Genomic DNA, 11114 nt, shown 5'->3' on the forward strand with positions numbered 1-11114 from the left:
ACGAAGTAAATAGAGATATATTAATCTGCCCCTGGTAAAAAAAAATGGCCACTGTGAGAAGAATAGGGAGGAAAGGAAAAGTAAGGTATACATAGAATAGAAAGCCTGCAAATATCTAGAAGTGTCTGTCTGTAGATTGTCATTACTAAACATTTTTAAAGGTGTGTTTGTTATTTCAAAGATATAGGTAACGTTCCTATTTTTAAATACATATTTTTTATAGGCTTACTATACCCCAGAATCTCTGATGTGCATTCATGGTATTGCTACTTAAATTTTGTTAAGCCTAGAAAACCAGATATATCTATGGTTATGATTGTTTTCTTGTTCCTGATTTCTGTTTTAGATGTTAAGCTAATTTTATTTCATGCAGACTATAGCTGACAGATTTATTTTTATAGGAGTGGGAAAGCTTGATGTGAAAGCTATGAGCAACTTTTATGATAATATAGCTCCTGGTCCTGCTGTACCCCCCAACCCTTGTAAAAAAGGTAAGTGGCCAGCTGCTTTAGTTTAACTCTGTACTGCCTTCTTTACCTTCATATGAATAAAATACATATGCCACAATTCCTGTTAATTCACAGTGTTAACATCTGTATAGCCTGTGGATAATGAATGCTGTTTTATAATTGGATACTTTTTTTAGGGTGCCATGTCACTTATATTAGCAGGCTGTTTTACCTGAAACTTTAGTTAAAGTACACCTGAAGGGTAAAACTTGCTGTTTTTTTGATAGAGTAATGAATGGATAAAACTAGGGATGCACCGATACCGATACAAGCATCGGTATCGGCCGCGATACCGAGTATTTGCATGAGTACTCGTACTCGTGCAAATACTCCAAAACATAAAACGAGTACCTGTGCCGCGTCCGCCATCTTCAGGGACCCGGATCCGCCGCACACAGGACCTCCATCGCGTCTTTAATTAAGCAAGATGGCCGCGACCTCCTCTGTCATCTGCTCCATTCTGACGTCTTCTCCCACTGATTGGCCGATTGGATGATTGACAGGCTTCCTCACCAGTCAGGAGTGACTGGTGAGGAAGCCTGTCATCATCCAATCGGCCAATCAGCGGGAGAAGAGGTCAGACTAGAGCAGATGTCACAGCCTAGTGCCGCCACTGCATAGAGAGCCTCCTTTTCTGTGCACAATGCCCATTCATCTAGACTTCTCGTTCGAAGATACAGCCAGCCTGTCTGTGGGACTCCAGCCTGCCTGTCTGTGGGACTCCAGCCTGTACGCACTGAACACAGCCGTTCGCGGCTCTCCCTCTCTCAGCGCCGCAGCGCGGCCTGGCCAGCCATGCATGCGTGCTGTTAAGACCCGCCACAGTGTCTTTTCTTCCATCCTGGTAATTTCCCCTCTTCGGACCTCTCCAGACACCAGCCACTCATCCATCATTCCTGACATCCTGGTTGCCTTCCAACCGTAAGTCTCACATATTGTCCTATATCAAATATAGCCGAAATCCCAGGTAGTAGCGCTCTTTATATTTGTAGCCTTTTTTATATGTACTGATTTTGCAGGGTACAGCTACAGCACAGCTACAGCCAATTCTGTATAACTGGCTTTATATGATAAGACAATGTAATAATAATATAAAGCCAGTTATACAGAATTGTTCTGGTCTGCAGTCTGGACATGTGCTCATCTATTTTGACCACTAGGGGGATACAAGCCTTAGTTAGCAATGGCATGATAAATATTAATTTCATTCAATGTCTTTTTTTTAATATTATAAATGTTATAATATTTAAAAAAAGACATATAATGAAATTAATATTTATCATGCCATTGCTAACTAAGGCTTGTATCCCCCTAGTGGGGAAAATAGATTATCACATGCCCAGACTCCAGAACAGTGTATTATTGCATAGAGTGGAACAGCTGTATCCAATTCTGCATAACTGGCTTTATATTATAAAGTTCTTATAATATAAAGCCAGGTATGCAGAATTGGATATAGCTGTTCCACACTACAGTGTGTTCATGTTCTTCATAATATTAAGAAACTGACCTAAAATCATGATTTTGTATTGTTTTAGAAAAAATGTGACCTGTCCCTTTAAGAAAAGTATCGGTAATTGGTATCGACGAGTACTTGAAAAAAAGTATCGGTACTCGTACTGGGCCTTAAAAAAGTGGTATCGGTGCATCCCTAGATAAAACCCCTGTGATGTGTTAACTTTTTTTTTTTCTGTCTTTTTGTGGGGAGATTTCCTTTTACTTCCTGCCACAGTAAGTGAGGAAATGTATCAAAAGTGAGGTGTGATCCCCTTCTAGACAGTTGTCACCTGACAGATGTGTCCTCATTGAAACATTTCCGCTACATTTCTGTAAAGAGTTTCTGAAACAACAATACAATCTACAAAAGCCTCTAAAGTGCTAACAGCAGCAGCTGAGCACTTCAGCAAAGTAACCTTGGTTGATCATCGCAATAAATTTCAAACATCTCAGATGATTGGTAGTTTGTAAAGCAGACCGAGACAAAAAGTACACAGAGCGCCTCACCTTCATGAAATATGTATTAGTTTATTCAGTTTAAAATGGTATTAATTAGGGATGCACCGATATATATCGGCCGCCGAAACATATCGGCCGAAAATGGCACTTTTGGCATTATGTCGAAAGTGCCATTTTCCTGCCAATACATTGGCGCATCCCGGCTTTCTCTCCTCCCTGCTGGGCGCTGCTCTGTGTCCCATCGGGTAGGAGATAAACTGTGACCGGCTGCCGAGCGCTGTGAGAGGAGAGCGCTGTGAGCGGCCGGCGTCTCCTCCCACACCGCTCAGCCTCCTATCACAGTCCGGCAGAGCAGTGTAGGGCGGAGACAGGCCGCGCTGTCACAAGAGGCTGAGCTCTCCTCTGTACACCACAAACATTTCCGGTTTCGGCCTGAATTTTTTTTTATTTCGGTTTAAACAATGTAATTTGGGTGCACCTCTAGTATTAATACTGCTAAGTAAAATATCACTTAAACCATACACAAACAGGCAGACTTAACACGGGTAACATGTATCACAGGGTCAACTGCATCAAGAGATGTTTGGTTAAACTCACATGTTTCCAGGGCCACGCCCCTTTAAGATTACATGTGCATTTAAAGGAGAACTACGTGGTCAGTGTTTTTCCCCATAGTTCTCCTTAGGGTAACGGGAGGACACAAACTAGCATCCTCCCGTTACCCTAAGCTCAGTATACCGCGAGCTGTAGCTCCCTATATACTGAGACGCCGGAGCGGATCCCGACTTAGACGACGGGATCCGCCCAGCTGCGTGAGTGACAGCTGGCTCTGCCTATCTAGAGGCACAGCCAGCTGTACCCGCCCCCTCCCCAGTCGGTTCCGCCAGTCAGCGCTGGCAGAGCGGGGAGAGGGGAATCCAGCCCCTCCCCCTGTCACGGCAGAGAGCCGTGACAGGATCGAGAGGTGAGCGAACCCGGTATGTGTTCGCTCACCTCCCGATCTACTGAGCCGACCTGTGACAGTCTCATTGTCACAGGCTGGCTAGAACTATGAGGTGAGTGAAAAGCACTCACCTCATAGTTCTCCTTTAATGTATTTTATGCATGTTACTTACCCGTAAAAGCCTCTATTGTGTAGACATCCAAAAGCCCTACATTTTAAAATGCTTGATTTTTCTGTGATTTTTTTTTTTTTTTTTACCTGCAATTTTTTAAGTTGTTGACAGCCTCTTTAATAAGGTTTTGTGCACACTGGCACCTGTTTCCTTGTTTCTTGCATTGATCTGTGAAAAGACCCTAGTTTAAAAAAAAAAAATACATAAATGGAAATGCTCAGACAATGCTCCTCTGTAATAAGATATACAGGGAGGAATTTATCAAAACTGGAGCAGACAAAATCTGGAGCAGCTGTGCATGGCGACCAATCAGCTTCTCCTTCATTTTCAAATCTCAACTGAACAAACTGAAGAGAGATGCTGATTGTTTGCCATGAGCAACTGCCCCAGATTTTGTCTGTGAGGGGAATTTATCAGGACTGGAGCAGTGTTTTCACTGCTGATAGACACAGTTAGAGAAATCTTACCCTCCTTTGGATTCATGTACTTTTCTTAGTTCTTGTGGGGAAAAAAAAAAGAAATGCAGGAACAGTTGGTGCAAAGGCACCAGTGTGCCCATAGTCTTAATGAGGTATTTAGACTGTTGTAATTGTTAATAGAGCCCAGGTTTTCAAACTATTTTTGTTCCAGAAACAAAAGGCATAATGTACATACATTCTTGTTTTTTTTCCATGGTCTTTAAGTATAACTTTTCTCTTTTTGTATGTTTTGATCAGATCCATCCGATTCTTCATTAGTTGAAAGAAAAGCTAGAAGAATCAGTGTGACCTCAAATAAAAAACCTGAGCCCCCCGACATCCCTAATCCTGGTGCTGGGGATATTGGTAGGTGTTCTGCTTTGTGTTTCAGCTGGCGTTTTTAAGCAAAACCCTTGTCACTCCTTTGGTTTGAAACCTTCTAAAAAAGCATTGGTGCAAACGGTTGTCTGCAGGAGTAATATAGTTTTGAGTCAATTTGTGTGCAACTGATCTGATCTCAATAGAAATATACCTGTTTCTGGAGTGCTTCAGTTTAATGTAGACCAAAGAGCTATTCAAATCTTGGATTAGCTTTTGGTTGAGCACTGTTGAGCGTTGGGTTATTTTGAAAAATCCCAAACCAAACATTTTACAAAAGCACCATTAACTCTATTATGAACTGTAAGACTATAACACAATCACGCTCGCCACCAAAACTTTACCAGGCAAGAGGGACATGATCGAAGCAACCATGAAGCCAATGGAGGCGTTAAACAAGCTTCAGAGATCCACGGCTGAGAAACTGTCAATAGGACAGCTCACCTAGATGATCCACATAGCTGTGCTTAATGGAAAAGTGACAGGAGCAAAGCCATTGCTAAAAAAATAACCCATATTATGGAGTGGTTTACTGTGCTGTGCAGAGAACAGAGCTGTTGGTGATTATACAGCCAGTCCCCCACTACAGGCTGCCTGCAGAAAACTACAGGGGGTTTGATACAAGACGCAAGGAGAGAGGGAACAGTGGTGACTGGTCTTTTAATGCTGGAAGCTCCTGCATTGAGGCGATGTTTAGGAGTTGATACATGCTGGACTACTGCATAGATCTGGAAGAAATACAAAATTTCAACAAGGACAAGATGTATTTTGACTTAAATTTTGGTATCTCTTTATCCCAGGTTTCAAATTCAGCGAACTTGTCATAATTAAAATACAATACAATTATTTTGCTCCTTCACAGTGCAGATGGTAAACATCCTAACTAAATCCACTTTAATTCCAGGTTGTAAAACTCCAAAATATGGTAATTTCTTAGAGGATAAATATCTATGCAAAGTACTATGTGGTATATCTGGATTTCTCAAAGGCTTTTGATACGGTACCACACAAACGCTTGCTACACAAGCTGAGGGCTATGGGCATAGATGAGTGGTGTGTACGTGGATAGAGAACTGGCTACGGGAACGTGTCCAGAGGGTATCTGTAAATGGCACCTTTTCAGACTGGGCTAGTGTAATGAGCGGTGTGCCTCAGGGTTCTGTGCTGGGTCCCATATTGTTCAACTTATTTATTAATGACATCGGGGAGGGTGTTAACAGCGATATTTCCGTGTTTGCGGATGACACCAAAATTGGGAGGGTAATAGACACGGACTTAGACATTATAACATTACAGGAGGACCTGGATAAAATAGGGGAGTGGGCATTAATGTGGCAGATGAGGTTTAATGTCGATAAATGCAAAGTAATGCACTTTGGAATTAAAAATAAACAAATGGGTTATACAATTATGGGTATGCCGCTAGGGAAGTCAGAAATGGAGAAGGATTTGGGGGTCATTGTAGACCACAAACTGAAAGGTAGTTTGCAGTGCCAGGCTGCTGTAAACAAAGCTAGCAGGGTCTTGTCCTGTATTAAAAAGGGGATGTATTGCAGGGACAAGTCTATAATTTTGCCACTTTATAGATCATTGGTTCGACCTCATCTGGAGTACGCGGTCCAGTTCTGGTCACCAGTACTAAGAAAAGATGTCCTTGAGTTGGAAAAAGTCCAGCGGAGGGCAACCAAACTAATTAGGGGTATGGAGGACCAGAGCTACGAGACAAGGCTACTAAATTTAAACATGTTCACATTGGAGGTGAGGAGATTAAGGGGGGATATGATCTCCATGTACAAAATGTTAAATGGTGGCAGCAACATTAGCGATAAACTGTTTAAAATTAACTCCATTACAAAAACTAGAGGCCACCACCTAAAATTGGTGGAAAAAAAATTCCAGCACAAGGGGCGAAGGGGGTTCTTCACAGTAAGATCAGTTAGGGTCTGGAACTCACTGCCACAGACAGTGATTTCAGCAAAGAATGTGGAATTGTTCAAGAAACTTTTGGACGATTTCTTAAGGGACCGTAATATACAGTGGTACAGGTACTCCTAGAATGAGATCCTGATAGGTTGGACTTGATGGACTAATGTCTTTATTCAACCTCAAATACTATGTAACTATGTATGTAACTATGTACTATAAGTACAGAAATAGTGCTCATGAGCGCGTAGTCATGACAGACACTGAATTGATAGAGTTTGCCATGTGTCAAACCGAAACCTAACATAGTTACATGTTGCAAAAAAAATGAGCAGCATTACAAAGCTTTGCCTTACACCAGAACTCTAGACAAATTAATTAATTTTTTTGTTCAAGATTTCGATTTCAAGTGTTTGTCGTTGTCTATATCCCCATTGAAGTGAATGGCACCATAGCAATGCGATTGGCCGCACAGGAACGCAAGGCACATTATGCCTGCGGTCCGAACAAAATGCTGCAAGCACTATTTTGTTCGGACCGGACCGCACCGCAGATGTAATGTGCCTTGCGTTCCCGTGCGGCCGATCGCATTGCAGCCGGAGGGCATGGCTACGGTGCCATTCACTTCAATGGACTGCCACACCCCCTCCTGCCCCACAACATAGTGAGCCGGCCGCAATGGAACACACTGCATCTGGTGTGAACGAGGCCTAATATTTAGCCGGTGATCACTGTTTGCTGGAGTTAATAAATAATCTACATTGGAACTGGGCAAATGCAACAAAATATCGATAGTATGAATACTTTCAACATTTATTGTTGCATTATGTGTGTCCATTGGGGTGCTAGTAAAAAGAAATTGCAGGGTACACACACACACACACACACACACACACACACACACACACACACAAACACACACACACACACACACACACACACACACACACACACACACACATCATGTTGAAGTGCACTACAGTAAAGTGTGCAGTAGATATATACAGGCCTTTGAGAGCGCCTCTCTGGATAGAAATATAAGACCTTGTCAGTTTGTTTTTGCTCATTCCAACCCTGCGAGTCCAGTCTGGATAGTTTTAACTCCCACCCTGCAAGCTTGTTCAGGGCAGCAAACACTAGTCAGGATGACAGGCTTGCAGTTTTCACCTTCAAAAAGCACTATAGCAGCTGCATTATTTCTGTTCTGGTATGTTCTTCAAAAATTGTTTTGTGAAGCCATGGTATAATATTGTGATATTTCTGTGAATTGTCCGATTTATTGCAAGCTAATAGGAAATGTGCCTGTTTTGCAGGGCATCGGCACAGACCCAACCAGAGACCAGACAGAGATGAAGATTTTGAAGGGTCTCCGTGGAATTGCAATAGCTGTACTTTTCTGAATCACCCAGCACTAAACCGCTGCGAGCAGTGCGAGATGCCTCGATTCACCTGAACCTGCTCCCTGCCGCTTCACTTTGCTTGAGGTTTTATACAGATACTATCTAGCATGCAAGGGAAAGTAGGGACCTTACTTCAGTGTATCAGCAAGCTGAGCCCAACTCCAGTGCCGCAGTTGGAATTGCTTTGTTCGCAAGCAGGACTCATTATTTGCAGCCCAGCCCTGTTAGTGATCTACCAGATCACCTTTCTGCATTATGTGCGTAGATGACGGAGGTCTCAAAATGCTGGTCATTTGGTTTCTTCTCCAGAAGACGAAATCTAGCAGAGGGGCAAACGGGGGTCACCGTTTTGCAGACCAATAATTTGGATTTATGAAGCGGAAGACAGATTAGATGAACAGAAATAGTCTTTTCTGCTTCCCAGAAGTATCCTACTGAATGAAGACTGGTGGGGAGATGGTGTTGTAGTATAAAGTATCTTATGAAGCATATTCAGAGAGAAGTAATTTGCTGCTTTCTTCAGGGTAATTAAGTCCATATGAAATGAAAACAATATGCTGTTATTCAATGTTGCTGTGAGAAATCAAGGTTTTAGCCTTACGTTTTTAGAGCACATTATCCAATGTATTAATGCAGTCCCCTTTCTGTTTGTGTTGTGTCCAGAAAGCTATATTGTCAGACTACTGGTTATGTTCACACATTTAATATATAACAAGCTGAAGATGGACATTTTACTGCATGTATTCAGTCTGTATTCCTGTTGAAGTGATTCCCAAAAGCTGTTCGGCACATTCAATGTGATCATTATGTATGATTACTCCTTAAGAGTCGGCGACACCTATGCCAAAACGCTCATTTTATTTTGGCGCGTTGATTGAAATGTATACACTAATATATTCTTACCAGACAAGAATGGAAAAGAAGTAGGCCACTTATTCTCCTTTTATATAGGGCAGCATTATTTTTTTAATTGATTCACTTACTTGTGATATTTCACAGATAAGTGGATTTGTCCAGTCTTGTTGTGTGTGTGTGTGTGTATACACACACATTTTCTGTGTATTCTTTTTCTTCCTCCTTGTTTTTCCCCTCACCCTATTCTCTGAATTCCCCGGTTACTTCCTCCCAACCTTCTGTTGAGCTTCCCATTTTGTGAAAATTGCTTGATGTTTACAGCACAGAAGGTACTTTGTGCCCTCAATGGACCCACTTGACTTCAATTAAAATGAAACGCCAGAGTCAAAATAGCTGTGTTATTTGCACATTGTTAATGAAACTGCTTATTAAAGTTAAGGCAGATTTAGAAATGTTGTGCACTGCATTTTTTAAGGTAATATTTTTAACATTTTTTTTTTCCTTTTGTTAGAACAAAATGCATAAAATTGAAAAGAATATATGGTTTAAAAAAAATCATGCTGGTACTTTAATGCATCTAAATTCCTGTATTGTAAAGGTGATTGGTTTGCATCCTGCAAGTGGCTGAAATAATAAAGCACCCAATTGTTTTGTGAATCACAATATTCGCATTTTAATAAATTCATCTGATTGTGTCTTTGTTATGCAGTTAAGTCTGCAAAGTCTGATTTGGGTAAATATTCATACACATGGTGTTCTCAATTTAATTTTCCGAGACATAATGGCTATGAAAAAAATGCTCACGACTAAATCAACTATTACCTGCCAGACTATGAATGAAAGACTGGAAGGCCGTCATTGTGGTAACTCCCTTTAGCCTAAAAATGACCTGTATACTTGTATTACAACAGTGTATGTACACTTCAAATTTCTAAAAGAAAAAATTGTTCTCCCTTAGTATCTTATTAAAGCTGAACTCGAGGCAAATTATCCACAGATTAAGTACATATGAGGGAGCTGTTTTGGCTGAAAAAGGATTTATATTTCTGTCCATCCAGTCTCGAGGTTGCATATCTCTACCACATAGCACATCCCTGTCTTGCAGGGCAGAAGACCTTATTTTTCTGCAGCAGTTACGTAAAGCATAACTCAGGTCTTGTCCCTTCCCAAGCTTATGACTGAACAGTAAAAGAAGAAGCAGCAGAATAATGAGATTCTCTCTCTAATTCTTTTGTGTCTCCGCCTATGAGCATGCTTCTTTTCTGCATTGTCCATTAAGGGACACAGCTTGATAGTTATAAAACCTAGGGTTATACTGCCATCTACAGAGGAAATGGTAGCTAGGCACATAGAAAACTGAAAGCCTGCCTCTTTAAGGCTATATCCTTTACCACCTTGCACCTGCTCAGTTTCGCTTAGTGCCCTGAGGAGATTGGATATTTCTTTTTTTTTTACTTTGCTGGTTTCGGTTCATTTGGAAGATTTCTCCTATCAACAGTTGCTGGTAGTTGCTCCAAAAAGAGCAGATTTACCAGTTCATTAAAGGAGAATTATCATTTTCACTCAGCCTCATAATCTGAGCCGACCTGTGACAATGAAACTGTCACAGGTCGGCTCAGTAGATCGGGAAGTGAGCGAACACATACCGTCGATCGCTCACTTCTCGATCTATCCCTGCAGAGAGGCGTGACTGTCACTCAGGGCTCCGTGCAGGGATTCCCCCCCTCCCCTGTCCGATCCTCCAGCGCTGACTGGCGGAACGGACAGGGGAGGGTGCGGGCACCGCCTCTGGATAGGCAGAGCCAGCTGTCAATCCCGCAGCTGGGTGGATCTCGACAGCAATGTCGGGATCCGTTCCGGTTGCGGCGTCTCAGTATACTGCGAGCTGTAGCTCGCGGTATACTGAGCTTTGGGTGACGGGAGAATGCTAGTTTGTGTCTTCCCGTGACGCTTAGGAGAACTATGGGGAAAAGCCCTGACCCCATAGTTCTCCAAGTATGCTCATATTATCTCTGCAAAGTACTGCAGTTGTCAATGACTACCCATCTGTGTCCAATTTGCTCAGGACTCCGTTTTCAGGTCACTGGCCATAAGTTTGGGCGCTTCCATGGCAGACTATCCTATGGTTTCCCTTAACCTGACGTCTGCTGAGCAATGTCCTCATGCACGCCTCTGCAATTATTTCTTAGATTAGTTGACTGGTTTCTAAGGTAGAAATCTAGTGGTGGCTGGTGTCCAGACTCCATTTTGTGATTGGATTGGCCAGGTACCATTGCATTGACCTTATGTGTGACCTTGCGATGGATACTAGCCATGTTCGCTTATGTTACTTCTTTTTTTCAGATTCTTAGGATGATCTGGATTAAGGGCTGTTCAGCGGCACAATAATGTAAGGCTTTGATATGACTACCCTTTGCGGAATACCATCTTTTCAGCTCTTTGCTGGAAGAGATCATTAAAAATACTCACCCCAGCTATGCTAAGGATCAGAAGCGTAGGTTGGCAGCTTCTCGTCCCCCA

The 11114-nt window shown here is 42.1% G+C and overlaps 1 protein-coding gene across 2 annotated transcripts in view; it reads left to right on the forward strand.

Annotated features, from left to right (window-relative positions):
* The window catches only part of TAB3 (TGF-beta activated kinase 1/MAP3K7 binding protein 3), a 57069-nt gene extending 47817 nt beyond the window's left edge, over positions 1–9252 (forward strand). The window contains exons 6-8 of one of the 2 annotated variants that reach the window (XM_018561109.1): positions 402–491; positions 4297–4404; positions 7653–9252. In XM_018561109.1, coding sequence (XP_018416611.1) covers positions 402–491; positions 4297–4404; positions 7653–7792 — 338 coding nt within the window. In that variant the 3' untranslated portion in view covers positions 7793–9252. The remainder of the gene's footprint in view (positions 1–401; positions 492–4296; positions 4405–7652) is intronic. The other variant, XM_018561110.1, reaches the window with a different exon arrangement.
* Positions 9253–11114: the final 1862 nt, after the last annotated feature.

This window comes from Nanorana parkeri, unplaced genomic scaffold (genome assembly GCF_000935625.1).
Source record: "Nanorana parkeri isolate BGI_ZX_2015 unplaced genomic scaffold, ASM93562v1 scaffold500, whole genome shotgun sequence".
In the NCBI taxonomy this organism is placed as follows: domain Eukaryota; kingdom Metazoa; phylum Chordata; class Amphibia; order Anura; family Dicroglossidae; genus Nanorana; species Nanorana parkeri.